Source organism: Cheilinus undulatus, linkage group 7, assembly GCF_018320785.1.
Source record: "Cheilinus undulatus linkage group 7, ASM1832078v1, whole genome shotgun sequence".
NCBI classification, from domain to species: Eukaryota; Metazoa; Chordata; class Actinopteri; order Labriformes; family Labridae; genus Cheilinus; species Cheilinus undulatus.
The window spans coordinates 40,407,113-40,423,974 of record NC_054871.1 but is presented as its reverse complement, the minus strand read 5'-3'; the positions used below and the strand labels follow the sequence as shown (position 1 = coordinate 40,423,974).

General features: G+C 38.9%; 2 protein-coding genes across 3 annotated transcripts; one reads left to right on the top strand and one right to left on the bottom strand.

The window, feature by feature from the left end:
- Positions 1-773: 773 nt before the first annotated feature.
- Positions 774-7,553, top strand: bcl6aa (BCL6A transcription repressor a). 2 transcript variants are annotated; one of them, XM_041790436.1, is made up of 9 exons: positions 774-858; positions 2,995-3,166; positions 3,260-3,481; positions 3,560-4,525; positions 4,866-5,047; positions 5,134-5,301; positions 5,389-5,519; positions 6,015-6,152; positions 6,254-7,553. In XM_041790436.1, the coding sequence occupies exons 1-9, from the start codon at positions 828-830 to the stop codon at positions 6,395-6,397; spliced, it is 2,154 nt and encodes a 717-aa protein (XP_041646370.1). In that variant the 5' UTR covers positions 774-827; the 3' UTR covers positions 6,398-7,553. The 2 variants fall into 2 exon arrangements, with proteins under 2 accessions (XP_041646370.1, XP_041646369.1); XM_041790435.1 differs by lacking the exon at positions 774-858 and having other exon boundaries at positions 907-3,166.
- A 4,708-nt stretch (positions 7,554-12,261) lies between these two features.
- On the bottom strand, positions 12,262-15,614 carry smx5. Its single transcript, XM_041791550.1, has 5 exons — positions 15,534-15,614; positions 15,255-15,322; positions 14,815-14,845; positions 14,230-14,289; positions 12,262-12,816 (listed from the first exon to the last, which is right to left on the bottom strand). The coding sequence occupies exons 1-5, from the start codon at positions 15,534-15,536 to the stop codon at positions 12,691-12,693; spliced, it is 288 nt and encodes a 95-aa protein (XP_041647484.1). The 5' UTR covers positions 15,537-15,614; the 3' UTR covers positions 12,262-12,690.
- Between the last annotated feature and the right edge of the window lie 1,248 nt (positions 15,615-16,862).

The window sequence follows — 16,862 nt, the reverse complement described above, 5'->3', positions numbered from 1 at the left end:
ATTTACAAAACTTATGTGCAGTAACATTTTTGCAGGAACCTCTTTCTATATTAATATGTTCTATATCGCACAGCAAAAACAGTCCACAGTTAAAAAAGCCAGTATCCTACATCAAAGTGGTGATAAGAATATCAAAACTGGTTCAAACAGTGCACTAAATACAACTTAAACCGCTCACAGTCACACCAACACGCTGCCTAAACATCAGTGAATAACAGATCTATTAAAGCTTTCCTTTTTCAACAAACCCCCAGTGTTGATTCGCAGCGCTCTCCCATCTATGAAGCCAGCGTACCTGCAGGAAATATGTCTAAAAACATGAATAGGAAGAAAGCGAGCGTGTCATATCGACCTGTCCGCGTGAGGCTAATTAAGATGTCTGTCTGTGCTGAACATGTAGAGTCTGTGTGTTAAAATGCGACGGCAGGCAACGTAACGATACATTGCTTAAATCATAGAATATAAATTAGTTCTGAGAATTTCGGGGGCTGGGTTTAAGGAACTGGTGACGTCGTCGGCTCGACGTCCTGTGACTGTGGATTGAACCAACTGCAGGGGCGTTCGGAGCACTATTAAACATTTTCCTCTATGATTTTATAAAATAACACAGACTTTTGTGCACTTTTTAACACTTAAATAAGAGTTTTCTCTCTGAACAAAGCAGTATGTGTTATAATTTATACGCTAGCTGCTGTATAAGGAAGTTGTTTTCAGCAGAAGGAGAAAAAACGTCTCTCCCCTGCCCCGGCGGAGTGGTACGGTCTCGGGCTCAAATTCCGAGAATTGTGCTCGTCTGATTCTTAGAACTGGGGTTCTTAGAAGTGGTGATGCAAGAAGTTTCTAGGAAAGCGCTACCAGGTGATTTTTTTAAATTCCTTTTTTCGTCTAATTTGGCGCGAAGTTGTAATGTTATGTACTGTATGCTGCTGGTGTTTTAGACAGAACTATTTGTCCCGTTTGTGCTTGTTTGGATGTTGGTGAAGCCGGGGTTTGTGAGTGTCTGTGGGTGCTGGCAGTTTGAACGGAGCAGAGTCGAAACTCTGAAGTGGCTCCTGCAGTGACAGGCAGGGCAGCGCGCTTCTCCGCTGACAGATCGCTCCGCTAGGCTCTGCTCGAGTCGGCGCTGGTCGCGGTGACAGCAGGCTCCCGTACCACTTAGACACAGAGTCATGCTGTAAAGCTGTCCAAACGCTCGGGTTAAATAAGTCCACCGCTGAAAGAGAATATTGAGCTGTTTAAATGCGGTTCAGAGCCAGGGTTTTAGGTCCGTGGCTGACGGTTGGACATAGTCGCTCTGATTTAACGTCCAACTGTCAAAGCGGAGCGCGCGCGCTGTCAGGTGAACTTTGCTGGCAGCATGGCAGCCTCGGGTTCGGAGTATTTTTACTCCGCGGGGATAATTTGCTCTAATGGAGCGCAAAAGGCTGCTTCGAACAAGCCCTTGTTTTTACCGTAACATTGTAGCGGAAACATTAGTGTTGATGGGTGTGTTGTTTCCACGGTACAGGCTAAATGACACGTCCTCGCAGGAGACAAGTCATGTTTCCACTGTGAACCCGCGCTGCACCGAGATCTGAACAAGTTCAGAGAGCTTTTAAAGATGCGCACACTTTCTGCAAAGTGTTCTCCCGCGGACTCATGCTTTTGGTTTGACAGGGTTTATGCAAAAAAAAAAAGAAAAAAAAAAGAAAAAGAAAAAGAAAGAAAGATAAATAGACCGTGAAAAGGCCAGAAATTAAATTAAAAAACAGAAATGTTGGACCTACTTTTTTTGGCTGAAAGAAGATCGTATTGTCGTTTTAATTTATGCAAGTCGACTTAACTTACAGGGCTATAAAATCAGCTTTTAAATTGAAAATACTCTAAAGATGTTACTTATGTTGTTTACATCCGTATATGTCAGAAACTGTGTCACAATTCAGTTCATATCGGAGGTAATGTGTCCACATGGGCTGCATTCTGTTCTGCTTCTATTTTCGGACGGGTCCAGTTACACTCATCAGTCTTCACATTGACTTTAAGATGCTGTCATGAACCCGCTTGCATGTGATGAAGCCAGCTCTGCCTCAAGTTAATCAAATATTTGTTTACATGTCCACAAAGTTGTAGTAGTTGACCTGGATTGCACTTTGACATATTGTGAAAAAGAGTGAATCCAGCGCGCTGCTGCTGCTGCAGGGCTTCACAACAACCCGCTGTCCCAGGTTTTATTATAGAAAACTCTGTGCAAGCGAGCCAGCTGCACACGCTTGTTAGTAGGGCTGAGTAATTGCGAGAACATGGAATGAAATGCATTGTTTCGTTCTTATCTGAGCGTTAAAAAGTTTAAAAGAGAATGCAAGCGGCTTGCTGAAAACTATTTTCTTGCATGCTCATAGAAAACTGGGTAAAAAGCGACGATGTTGTGCAGGAGGTTGGCACTTGGTAAACTTTTTGACGTTAGATTTACTGCATAGGGAGTTATAGCGATTGATTTAAGAAGCGCCAATAGATTAAAAAAATGTACAGAGCATCTAAAGGTGTTAATATTTTGGCAAATGCTTATTAAAAATGTAAAAGCAGGGATCCATTTAGTCTTTATTCTTGTGCTTTCGAAAAAAAATTGAAAAGGATCAATATTGAGACCGTTATTGTACATATATAGTCATAAATATATTGAGCTACTCTTGTCTCTTCTCTTTAAATAGGCTTCATTTTCCCTTTAACATTATCGTGACAAACAGTTGTTTATAAAAGGGAAAGTGAAGAGGAGAAATCATTCCAGAGGAAAAATTTAAATGTCTAGACAGTGTTTGTTTAATAAATGGCGCCGCCTTCTGGAGAAACAGCTACATTGTTTTTGGTCTGCCACACTAAGGATCATAAATAATTTCAGTCCAGCTAAATTACCTTAAAATGACCTGAGCTACAGCTCTTAAAAACAGAGGAACATTATGACGCATCAGCAAAATAAAACACTTAAAACTTGTTCTGAAAGTTTTTATATCTTTGCAGAACTTGACAAAATGGCTTGCGCAGCAGACAGCTGCATACAGTTCACACGCCATGCAAGTGATGTCCTGCTCAACCTGAACCGACTGCGGAGCCGAGATATCCTCACTGATGTCACCATCCTGGTTAACAGGCAGCAGTTTCGTGCACATAAGACTGTTCTCATGGCTTGCAGGTTTGTGTTCAGTGATGTGATGTGTGTAATTATTCTGCTGCAGTTTGAATACAAAGTGGCTGATCTTTGTATATCTTCTTCTTCTGTGTGCAGTGGGCTGTTTTACACCATCTTTACTGACTCCCACAAGTGCAACCTTAATGCTATCAGTTTGGACCCAAAGGTGGACCCAGAGGGTTTTGCCATCCTGCTGGAATTCATGTACACATCCCGTCTCACGCTGAAGGAGAGTCTGATTATGGCCATCATGAACACAGCCATCTACTTGCAGATGGACCATGTTGTGGACACCTGTCACAGATTCATTAAATCCAGGTTGGTTCCATTAAACATGAGTGTAAGACGTTACGACTAGCGTCTGTTTTGTTTCTAACTGTGTTGTTCTGCTCTTAGTGATCCGGCTGCTAAGCTGCCCAGAGACGAGTTTCTGGTCAGTCCGTTGGTTTTACCTCAGGACGTCCATGCTTACCGGCCCCATGATGTTGTTGACAGTTTGCACAGCCGTGTAGCTCCTTTCAGGGATGGGAGGCCCTATGGCTCCAACATGTTCAACGGGGTCAGCACCCCCAGCAACTACCATCTCTATGGGCAGTTTCCCATGCCAGGGTTCCCCTTCCCTCTCTGCAAGCTCACTGATGCCAAAAACGCTTTTGCTGACCTCTCAAAGAGCGCTCTCCACCACAAGCATTGTTCTCCACACGACAGCGCCAACCTCATCAGGGCAGAGTACAGCAGGGCGGTCGGCACCAGCACCTCCAGCATTATTCACTCCACCACCTACGCTTCCAGGGAGGTAGGGAGAGACGAAGAGATGAGGAAGGAAAGCCACGAGGGGGTCAGCCAGTCTATCACTCTCGCTACGAGGAAGCGTGCGTTTCCTGTGCTCACCCTGGAGCACCAGAAAGACTCGGGCAAAGATCACGCTCCCCAGGCAGAGGAAGACCTGATCCATCAGCACTACCCACTGGGAATCTCCTCCGCTGGACGCAAGAGCCTCATGAGCAGCCCACAGAGCCCCCTCAAATCAGACTGCCAGCCCAACTCCCCAACAGAGTCCAGCAGCAGCAAGAACGCCGGACTCTCCCAAACCAGCGGGGTGCAAAATCTGCAAGGAACGCAGGATCCCAAGGCTCGCAACTGGAAGAAGTACAAGTTCATTGTGCTAAATCAGAGCGCTAAAGAGGAGGAGGTGGGGCTGCGGGATCCCGGGCTGCGCTCACCTCAGAGACTAGGCATGCAACCATACCTCCACCCTAGCGACTCGGAAAACCTCGACCCACAGAGCACGAGCAAGAGCAGCGATCACAGCGAGGACCTACCTGTGCCCCAGGCCAGTCGTCTCAATAACATCATAAGCAGGTGAGGCTTTTTTTTTTTCATATACTGCATGCTATGAAAGAACTCAATGTTCTTTGGTGTGTCAATCAAAATTTAAGAATTGTAGGGAGAATTCAAATGGAAAAAGACAGAGGATTTTGTCATTGTTTTCTGCATTTTTACTTACATTTTACCTGCTGATTGTCTATCTAGTACCGCCAAGTGTTTCTTTTATGTCTCATTCCTTTAAACAAGTACGAGTGAAAGTTTTGGATTTTAGATGTTTATTTGGCTCATTTTTTGAACATCTATTTTGGAGAGAATCTGTTTGTTGTAAAGGTTTCAATCAAGTGTGGTTGAAGTGGTATTTTGTTGTCTTCAGTGCACTAGAAGGATCACTAAGAGGCAGTGACGGCCACCCTCCACACTACTTGAGCCGCCTGAACTGTTCCTCCTGCGGCACCCCGTCATCTCAGCACTCAGACGTCTGCCCCAACTCTTCCAGGTCCCGACTAGCAGAGGACATGGCAGAGCTGCACTCTGAATACTCTGACTCCAGTTGTGGTGAGCTTGATACAGATTTAATAACCTACGCGACAAAAATGATCATGTATTTAGGAGTAGAAGTTAATTTTGTTTCTTTCTAATAGAAAACGGTACATTCTTCTGTAACGAATGTGACTCCAAATTCGCCGAAGACGAAGCGCTGAAGCAACACATGCTTCAAGTTCACAGCGATAAGCCATACAAGTGTGACCGCTGCCAGGCTGCTTTTCGCTATAAGGGCAACCTCGCCAGCCACAAGACTGTCCACACAGGTATGTCAAGCAATCATTTACTTTTTCACCATCACTCCTTTGCTGCTTCTTTCTTACATTTTTTTCCTTGATTTTCTGTTTTTCTAGGAGAGAAACCGTATCGCTGTAATATCTGTGGTGCTCAGTTTAACAGACCAGCTAACCTCAAGACTCACACTCGCATCCACTCAGGAGAGAAGCCATACAAATGTGAGACATGCGGAGCTCGTTTTGTACAGGTAATCTTACCTTTGAATACAACTCTGATTCTGGCATATTTAACATTTTCATACTTTATTGTGCAGGGACTTAAAGCACTAATACTCGACAGCAATTATGGGTTATTTGAGTTATTTTCTGCTTTACAAAGGTACCTATAATTATAGAGAAGAACATCCTTCAGGGCTTTTGTTCGCTATATTCAGCTGTCTGAAAGTATTATCTGAAGATTTGCCAACTCACGTCTGATTAAAGAATAAAAAAAAAATCAAAGGTATGCACTGTTGTAGCAGCACACCTGGTTTGTCCTAGAAGTTGGATTAGTGAACTTCTGAAATTCCTCTGTCTTATATAGAGCAGATACAACAATGACTGATGCCAACTGGACAATAAAAGCTGTTAAATTTTAAGTGCCCCTTATATATTTTTGATCAGCAGTTAGCAGAGCCTCAAATGCTGTTTTTATCCATCTGAAAACTTGATTAAAGCTTTTTTTTTTTCTTTTCATTTTTCAGGTTGCTCATCTGCGTGCTCATGTGTTGATCCACACGGGAGAGAAGCCGTATCCGTGCGAGATCTGTGGGACACGCTTCCGTCACCTGCAGACGTTGAAGAGCCACCTGCGTATCCACACGGGAGAAAAGCCCTACCATGTACGTTGACAGCTGCTCTTAAACAGGCTGCACAACTTTTTGAGTTAAATTTAAGATATAAGATGCTAAAATACCTTTTTGCCTCTTTTCTCTTTTCCCAGTGTGAGAAATGCAACTTGCACTTCCGCCACAAGAGTCAGCTCCGGCTGCATCTCCGACAGAAGCATGGCGCCATCACCAACACAAAGATCCAGTACCGTATGTCGACGGTGGAAATGCCGACTGACTTGACAAAGACGTGCTGAGTGGGAGACAAAAAAAGGGAACTTTTTTTTAAGGAGGCAATCTTGACCTTGGCATTTAAAGACCCCAACTTGTACAATCATCCAAAATTGTAGTGCCACACTGTGTTCATTAGACAATTCAATTGGCTGTGTACGCCATTCTAAACGGGTTTCCACTACATGTGAACGTAGAGCCACATACGGCGTCTTAGTCACTTTATTGTTTCTATATAGATATATAAATATATATATATATAATATGTATGTTGGAAGTGTTTCTAAGCTTTGAAAGTACGTATATAAAGCTTTATTTTGTTGAGAGGGATGGAATGTAAACAATCAGTTTTTTGAAAATACATTATTTTATATCAGAGAACTTACTTTTCTGAAAGTATTGAAAATTTTGATCGACCGGTGGTACATATATTTTAAGATAATAAGATTTGCGGCTGTATAGAGTTGTCTATACATTTTTATGTAGATGTACGTACATGTTGCACCACGTCAAGTTGCCATTTTCATGTGAGGAGTGGAAAAAAAATTGGATTTGTTGTAAAACATATCAGATGACTGCTGCTGTCTGATGAGGATATGCATGAGTTACTCTCCGACCAGTTGTCAGCGCACATGAAGTGGGCAACTGCGTAAATATTGTGACATATTGTGTAATTATATCTGTGGGATTCTCTCTGCTGGCAGAGCCGATCTAAGTGTTGAAATGCATTTCAAGGTACAGCTTTGTTAATGACCAAGAAAATATTTTGCTTCAGACGTATTTGTATAGATGTGTTTTTGTTGATTTGTTTTCCATAAAGTGAAGGTTTACAGTTTTTTGGTCAATGTTCTAGCTCCTACAGTAAAGTTGTGTAAGTGTTCAGGTTATTTTATTTTGTTTGTACATACACTGTGTATTCGATGTGCCTTTCTCTAAGCTGGCTGAATTCTTCTCCTTTCAGCCCGGCTGTATTAAGGTACAACTCAAGGACAACACTTGTCCTACATCCCTCTTTGTGTGTGTATGTTTGCGTGTGAGTGTGTGTATATATTTTTAAATGCTCGTCACCAATCTGAAAACATGCAAATTTCATCAGTGTAAATCTTCAGGACTTGTTTTTGGATTGGACTTTTTTAACTGCATTAATATTATTGTACAATGTTATAGATGTATGAATGTAAAATAAAGGTATTGGATTTCTATGTATTAACCCCAGACTCAGTTTGTCATACTATAGTGAGAAATGATGCCAAGGTTATGGTTAACGAAAACTTACAAAATAAAATTTAAAAACATTTCAGACAACTAAAACAATGATTACAAAATAAAAATAATATATGTCATTAGTTTTGACTCATACTGACATGTCTAATGATTTGTGGGTAAGCTTGTTCATTGCAGGAGTTAGAAATTGTTGCTATTCTTTAACAATATTTTCATCTTTTATTCCAACAAAAAGGGACAGTGACTCATTGTTAAGTCCGCACCAGCATGTACTTACAAGTGCTACAGCAGGGATGAGCAGCTTTAGTTACTAAGAGGGCTACAAAGTTTTAAATTATAGGGCAATCATTGAATATTTCTAATCATACATTAACAAAAGTAAGAGATGGCCAACAATGATCTTTACTCAACTCGAATAGAGAAAATGCAGCAAATGCAGATAAAGCTAAAGTGAACGAGCTGCAATGAACAAGGTTTTTACTGGCTACTGACGTATATTTAAGTTGAAATTATTTTCCTTTTCCTGAGTACGTTTAGCTTTGCATACAGAAGAGTTTTAAAGTAGCACTTAGAGCCAAATACATCCACTATATCTTACAAAGAAAAAAATGCAAATCAAAGAGTATTATGAAAGGGTTTGGTTTGGAATAAACATATAGTGCCTGTAAAAAGTATTCAACCCTTGGATTTTTTTCCCTGTTATTGATTTTATAAATCAATCTTAGTGAAAATAATTTGGCTTTTTGACACAAAACAATCTCTTCAAAATCAAAGTGAAACAGATTTCTACAAAGTAATGTCAACTAAATAGAAATATATAAGGTCAAATAAGTGATTGCATAAATATTCACCCCTTTTAAGTGACTGATCTAATCCAGCAGAGGAAGGTCCAGTCACCAGTTAATGAGTATTCCTGGCTACCATAACACTAAGAAGACAAAAGAACACTCCAAGCAATCCAGAGGAAAGGTTATTTATAAGTATAAGTCGGGGGATTAAAAAAACTCCAAGATACTGAACACTGACACTGTTGAGGAAAACTCATTAAATCTAGAGTAGAGCTCACCGAAAGGCATGTGGAAGACTCCATGGTCAAGTGGAAGAAATTTCTTTGGTTTGATGAGACCAAAATGGTGCGTTTTGGCCATCAGGTAAGCTGATCACCACAAACACACCATCCCCAATGTGAAGCATGCTGGTGGTGTAAAGAGAGATGGTCAAATCAATGCAGTAAAATAAAGAGAAATCATGGAAGACAATCCTATTCAATTTTTATTCAATTTCTTATTCAGGCTGCAAGACAATGGCCCGAAGCATACAGCAAAAGCTAAATAGAAATGGTTTAAAGCCACAACCAGTGGCTCTGTTCGTCAGAGATTGAAGAGATGTCTCCTCCACCCAGAATCTCGACCTTTACAGTTCCTCTGACTTCACCTGCAACCTGCGTCACCTTCTCTCTGCTGCACTCCTGACTCCTCTCAGCCCTTACCCTCATTCCTGGACTCTTACCTTCATTTGTCATTTTAATCTATGCCAACCACATTTCAGAATAAAGTATTCTTAATCCAGTCCAATTAAAATGTGCAAAAAATCCACTAAACCTCTTAAAAAGGTTAATTCTACTAACTAAAACCATGTCCAACACTAGCAGTCCCTGCTGTAAAATGAAAGCAACCTTTCCTTTGTGACTCTGTCTCAAAAAACAGGATCTAGAGACGGAAATGCTAAAGAATGAAGGTAACTCAAACAGTTTGGCCTGACAGTACAAAAAGCAGAGAAGACTTCTAAACTCAAAGAGGGGAGTCGTTATCAGCGGACACAAAGTCATGTCTATCTAAAGTTCATTGATTTCAGAACTCAAGGCGAGACAGGAAAGAGACTTTCACATCAAAATGTCTCGGTGATTACTTTTGAGGAAGGTTGCATGTGGGTACTTTTGAGTTTCACTTTTACAAGAGGGGAAAGATTGATCTCTTCTGCTTTAACAGATTGCTATGAGTCATAGGAAAGCCATGGTTGTTTTCATTTAAATAATCTATAAAAGAAAAATGTTCTAAAATGTAGATTAGACAAAATAAAAAATTTATGTAGAAAATCTAGGTAACTGAAAAAAGGTTAGTCTGGAAACATTTTCTAAAAAAGTGCATATTTTTAAGTTATTCATTATCTTTTAACTTAATAAAGAATTTGTGTGTCATTCATAAGACCAATTAAAATACTTGTTATGCATTAAAGCATTGGCGCATACAGTAACTCATTATCTATGAAGCATTATTAACAAATGCATGTTGTTCATAAACACAGCTATACAACCTTACTGATTCATTATTAAAGCATTAATGAAGATGTACAATAAGGTTTAGATTTAATAATGCACCAATAATTAATCAATAGAGCATGTATAGACCAGTTTATAAATTACATTTATATACATAATATATGCATGATAATATACGGTACTGTGCAGAACTTTTAGGCATGTTTGGGCCAAAAATTAAGGCTTAATTGAGGCGCAGATGTGGTTAGTAAGCCGCCCAAGGGCACCATCAGTCAGGAAGGACTGACAAAACCCTAGTCGTGCTCTGGATGTCCTCGCATGTAACAAGGGGCATGGGAAAATAATCTGTTGAAAAAATAACAACACACTTTTAAGGTGGAGTAATGGGTGGATGTGGTGAGGCCTAGTAGGGTTTCCACAAGCCCCTGGTCGTGCTGTGGATGTGCCAAGGGCCGAAAATTACCAGCAGTCTCCGGGTGCATTACCAGGTGTGAAAAGGGCCCGACAAAAGAGATGCTATCCAGGTTGATCTTGGCTGCTGAGCCAATCCCAATCCCATGTGGTTTGGTTTTGCTTTCACTCTGCACTTGGTCCATCAAACCAAACTTCCTGGATAACATCAAACAGTTCTGTGTTTGTGGTGATTTTGTCCCAAAGAGCGTGGAAGAAGAGAAGAAGAAGATGTGACATGACAAATATATCAGTAAATCATTACAGGCCACTTTCTGCCTTTGGTTCACAAGTTCATCAGGAAGCGAACTGGGACCGGAGTTTATGTGTTGAGTCTGCACCAGAGTGTGAATGAGCTTTCACACCACTCCAAACTTATCAGACTATACGGGGGAAAGGACCAGATTTCATTTATGGTGGACCAAACAGGTGTGAATGCGACCTACAGCAAGTTAATTATTAGTATGAGTGCATTCATTCTTTATAATTGCCCCTTTCAACAAACTTTGGCTAGCCACTGCAGCTTCTCCCTGCAGCCACAGTGATGTAAAATAAGCCCACCACTGCTCCTTAATGTCTCATTTCACTTTAAAAACTCACAGACAGCTCAGTGGACAAGTCAAAAGTCATCTGCATCTTTTGCTATCAGTCATTTACTTTCTTATTGTTCTCTTATTTCCTTTTCAATCCCTTTTCTGTGGTTAAGTTCATGTCATAATCTTCAATCATCCTGAAGCTTCTATTTTTTTTTCACAAATAAAAGCAGTTCGGATTAGTTTAGGACAGAACAAAAATCCACTATGACACAAAAACTATTTACGTGAAATAGTGAGGAATTTAAAAATACAAAAAATAGGGAGACTCATTGCATTAACTATAGAAAAATTCTGAGATTAACTGAGCCCAGGCAATAAGATCCATAAAAACCCACCAATTCACAACTTTGCCATTCAAGAACTTCAAATGCAGATGTCAAAAGAAGGGGACAGATATGAGTGAAGGGGGATTTTTGAACCAACATAAAAGTGTTTTTCTTTTTTTCTGATTGCATAGAGCAGCAATTCACTGCAGTTTTCTGTCGAGACACCCTAAAAATATGAACATCTCAAGTCACCTCAGTCAAAATTTCTTAATAAAAAACAAACATGATGCAGCTGTATAAATCGCTGAAATAATCTCTTAAAATATTTAAACCCTGAAAATGCACTTTATCACACCTGCTGAACTTACACAAGTCTCTTCATTTGCAAACCGAGATGCTGTTTGATTTCAGGACAAGGGCATGTGAAACAGTTTTGATTATTTACATCAAGAGAGACAATGAATTACAGATATATAGTATTTCTAAGCTGATTTTAAAAGAATTTTCAAGGCACCCCTGACAATGCTGGAAGGTACCCTGGTTGAGAAAGGCTGGCATAGACAATACATGCCATATATTTAAGGAAACAGATATAAAAAATACAGATCTGAAAATGAAAACACTAGGTGGTTTCATTTTGAAAGTAGTTTCTTCAGTTTTTTAGGCACGACTAAGACTGCAGAGTGGGAACTGCATTTTTAACAAACGGCATTAAACAATGGACCTGTAATAGTGAATGTAGTGTGCTGAGCTGTTTTCCATGAATTAAACCGTTTCTTTTCAACACTACAACACACGTGAGCAGGTTCCTGAAACACATTCATGTTTTCATCATCATATCTTTGAGATCTACTGGTATTCCGACTGTTTGTTTTATGATTTACTCAGAAAAGCCATGGGATTATTTTATTCCCCATTAAAGGTCATTTATTGAATATCCTGTTTCCTTTATTACAGCTCATGGAAATGAATGTTTCCAGAATCTACAACCATTTTTATAAGGCAAAAAATTATGCTTCTATAGGCAAATTTAAAGCTGAGAAAACAAATGAAAAAAGACAATTTAAGGTTCAAAATATAAATAAAATATTTTTATTTTGAAGTCACATAAAAAACAGTCAGGTTTTAAGGAAAATCAACAGTGCTCTTAAAACAAAAACCAACAGATCCTTACCACTTCTGTGCCCAACTTTACTCTTAATTCTTATTCTTTAAAAAAAACAAAACAAAAAGACTGAAGTCTCCTGCACAGACTGTGGGATACAGATCATTTCCAATAATCGACTTTTTGGGATTTTTTTTGCAAAACTACTCACAAATGTCAGGAATGCAACTAAATTTTCTCTGAAATGACAGGAAAATGATCAATATGTCTCAGTTACAAAAGCTGCACAAACTGCATCACCTTTAAATGATCTGAGGTCAAAACCAAATATTCAAGAACACAACAAAAGTACTCAAACCCCCCACCCACTTCCTAAACTTAACCCCACCCTGCAGTTTCATCACTGCTTCTGCTGCATGGCTTCTTTTCGTGCAGCATCTTGCAGCAGCTGTGTGTCCACTTCATCTGCTGGCAGCTGAACGTACCGGACCACGGATCCACGGATGAAACAGTTCTTCACAGACAGCTGCAGAAAATAAAAAAGAGGCATTACAAGGTCTGAATATTGTCTCAATATAGGAGAAGCTGTGAATTAAGCAATACAAAGTGTATCTGATAAGGACCACTCATGAAGGAAGTGGCATTTTGTTTTCATACAAAGTTCATGGGTATTTTTCTTAAATCTGTTGAAATTTTCCTTTTGCTGGAGTCTGATATAATAATAATTACAGTCATTTAATTCTAGAAATTGCAAAAATCTACCTTTTCCTCTTCTTTGGCCATCATAAAAATTAAACAAAGTTTAAGACAAAGTCTTCATTCAAAACAAGGATAAAGTAAAACATTGGTAAAACTACAAATCTGTTTTTAGCTGCTCAGGATGGAAAACAATATATACGTTCAAACAGGACACTATGAATGCTACAACCACAGAAAAAACTCCAAATGTCCTAAGCTTTTCTCTTAATTTTTGTTAACCCTAACTTTACCTGGAATATTTCCTGCCAGACTTCTTAAAATTTGAAGTTGGGTTGAGCTGATGTGGGAATGCAGCGGGAGATATTCAGGAAATTTAGCAAGGATGATTGAGAAGGGGTGACGACGTTTCTATCCTGCTACCAGCGAGCAAACAGCACAATCTCCTGGTTGTCGGTTTGTTCTTCTCTGCTCTTTTGTTAATACTGTGAATAAGTCAGACTACAACTTTCAGGTAACATTGGTAGAAAAAAACATAACTTCTTCCTCAAGTCATCGGAGACCCCAATCCTCCCACATGGGCCGTCTCCTACTGTGAAGTGCAAGTATAAACAACTAACCAACTCAAACAGGGGCAATCTGACTGAAATATTCTCAACATTTTCAGGAATGTCAATAAAAACAGCTTATGATTAAAGCTTGGTAAGTCAACCTGGAAACACCAGCAAGACCAAGCTGGAATTTTAAAGCATCAAAACATCAAGAAAATCAAGACCCTCCCAACAAACACGTACATTTGTTTTAGAAAACCATGAACACAAAACAAGTCTATTGCTTTCTATTGAAAGCACTGTCACACTTACCCTAGTTCTAAAGAACTAGGGTAAGTGTTACTTTTGTTTTTTGTGCAGCTAGCTTTTAAGCGTTCATAAGTCTGCTTTAACTCTGAGTAAACTGATGTGGTGGACCCAGGAAGGCAGGTGAGTGAACAACCACATCATTTCATTAGCTCCAAATGAAATCACTGGATGGAGTCATAACAGACTACCAGAAGCTACATGCCCAGCATCTTTCTATTGTGTTAGAAAACACCATTCATAGCTGTAAAGATTTAAAATACCTTTGAAAAATAGAGCATAAATACCCTCTGAAATATACCCTGTGTGCTAAGTCTAATAAAGACCATATAAATAAATTAAATAATACATTTTTAACAAATTATAAGCTGGACTGATGAACCTACCATGTGTGGGTACTTCTCTGGATCTGTGACACTGATGTCTGTGAGTTTTATGTTCAAATACTGAAACACACAAACAAAAATGATGATTTTTGACTCACTGACCATCAGAACTAGACAATCAAATGAAAAAATGCAAAGGTTAAACAACCCTGGTTGACAGCTAGGTTGTCACAATGCCAGGTTTTGACACAAAGGCATGACTCTAGTGAGAAACAAAAGATATCTAAATGTGTAACAAAGCTACAGCGACAAGAATTGTAGCCCTTGGCACCAAAAAGTGGGTAATATCTTGTTAAAAATTACCAAAACCTTACTGTGCTGTCTAAACTGTAAAGAATACATTGACAACATTTTGGTATGGAGACCCTGCTGACATATTTGTGCAAATTAGACAGTATGCAGGAGCTATTTGTAGTTTTTTCAGCTTCTATGCATTTCATTATTATCAGTATCAGTTTCATTATTAATAATAACAGCTGCTATTTTGTTGCAGGTCTCATAATTAAGAAACAGCTCAAGGTAAAAGTACCAAAAACTGTTGACATCCTTCATTCAGAATAAGAGACAGATTAAGTTATTACTGACCTGGTCAACAGAGTGAAGTGTCCCACAGATGCTACAAAGGGAGAAAAAGGAAAGTTAGATGATAAGAAGGCTCAATTACCCAAAATGCAAAGACAACTTCTGGTCTGATAAAAAGGTGTTGTAAATAAAACAGGAGTCTGTGTTATAGTTAGAATTAAACAACAGTGCAATAATAAATGCTACTGAATCACTACCAATGTAATGTTGATCCTCTACTTTATTCTGAATTTACTTGTAAGCATTATTTTTCTGTTCTGCAACATAACATAGCGTTAAAGTTGGTGGTTCTGTCAACTTTCACCCATCTTCTTCACTTTATCAACCAAACTGGCTTTAATTTCAGCCCCAACAGCACAACATATTACATAACTATATTTTAACTGGCCAGTAAGTGCCATTATACTGTGAAATACATATGTGTACATAAAAGCATCTCTCACCTCAGGTCATTTTTGAGCTCCACAACAACATCCTTCCCCACCAGCGACTTGAAAAACGAGTAGAAAAGCTGAAACAGAATAACATGATGCTAACGTTAGCGGTGGGCTAACAATGTCGAAAACTGTTGAGACGCTAAAATTCAGTGAACTAATGAACAACAAGTGATTCATGTTGTTGTTAAAAACAAGGACACTCTATATTTAGTAAAATGAGAGTTTAAAAATCAAGCATTGATGAACATTTCAAAACAAAGCTATACTATCAACGTGATTTCGTACCATTATTGCCGTTGGTTTCTTGCAGTGGCGCGTCTGACGTTGATGACGTATCAATGACTCTGCGACGGACCAACGTGTAGTTTCTGCACACCACCACTAGAGGACGCCAAAGCCAAAGTTTACAGGTGTTAAATTTGAGCAATTTGATGTCAGCATTGGAAAAGCCCACCACTTAATATAACTTGTAAAAGAAACAATGGAACTTTATACCGCCTCACTAAAGTTAGTGGAACTCCTCTTTATCATTTTATATTTTTTATTTTCTTTTTATCTTTTTTGATATTGATAAACTGATACACTTTTCAAAACCAAATCTTGTTTTTGACACACATAAAAATGAAATAATACATTATACTATGTATAATATAATATAATATAATATAATACAATGTTATATTATGTAATATTTATATTATTTGTACAATTAATGCAAACTTAGATTAATAAAACACATTTTAAATTTCACATAACATTGATAAAATTTTAGATATTTATAAAATTTATAATTTTTTAATGTTTAAAATAATAGATATGATTTCACTATGATATGAATGTTATTTTACTTTGCACACAGAAACATTTTTTTTCTTCTCAAAACCAAAAACTTCTAGAGTCAAAACTATTTACTCCTTTAGAACTGATGTTTATGTTGAGTTATGGCACAAACCACCCTTGTGCAATGATGTGCTTTAACTTTGTAATGCTCGTAAAATCAAGTTAAAACTGAGGGCTTTCTTTCAGTTTACACACAGTAGCTATAAAAACGTCAGTAAGGGTTTGAGCCATTACTGGAGAAGGCATCATGTCAGAAACAAAATAAAATCAGTTTAGACTAAACTAAAGGAAATGCTGATGCTCACAAAGAAGGAGAAATATATACAAAGTTATCAACTGGAGTGAGAAGAATTTTCAAGAAATTCAAAGAGAGCAGCACAGTCCAGAGCACGCCTGACAGAGGTAGGAAAGGAAGATTTCAAAGACTGGAAAGAAACCAGTGAGAGATGTGTCTAAAGACCCCAGAATAACAGCCAAGACCCCAGTGAATGACTTAGCCAAGTCAGGAATGGTAGTCTAAAAGAAGACCATCACTAGAGCCCTGCACGGGAATGGACCAAGAAAAAGTCCACTTCTGCAGAAGAGACACCTTCAAGCCAGACTGAAGTACTCTGAGGACAACCTGGAGAGAGATTATACACACTGAAGCATGTCTTCTGGTAAGATGAGAAAGTGAACGTTATTAAATGGCCTGCACAAAGCCCTGCTTCAATCCTGCTGAAAATCTGTGGGGTGAACTGAAGACCAGGGTCCATGCCAGAGAGAGGACCATCA

Bases quoted from the DNA above. Each gene is read 5' to 3' on its own strand.
- bcl6aa (XM_041790435.1), top strand. From the start codon at position 2,934: ATGACGCATCAGCAAAATAAAACACTTAAAACTTGTTCTGAAAGTTTT. The intron at 3,167-3,259 runs GTTTGTGTTCAG...TTCTGTGTGCAG, and splicing joins ACTGTTCTCATGGCTTGCAG to TGGGCTGTTTTACACCATCT. The intron at 6,153-6,253 runs GTACGTTGACAG...CTCTTTTCCCAG, and splicing joins CGGGAGAAAAGCCCTACCAT to TGTGAGAAATGCAACTTGCA.
- smx5 (XM_041791550.1), bottom strand. The intron at 14,846-15,254 runs GTGAGAGATGCT...CTCCCTTTGTAG, and splicing joins GAGCTCAAAAATGACCTGAG to CATCTGTGGGACACTTCACT. The intron at 12,817-14,229 runs GTAGGTTCATCA...TATTTTCTGCAG, and splicing joins CAGAGAAGTACCCACACATG to CTGTCTGTGAAGAACTGTTT.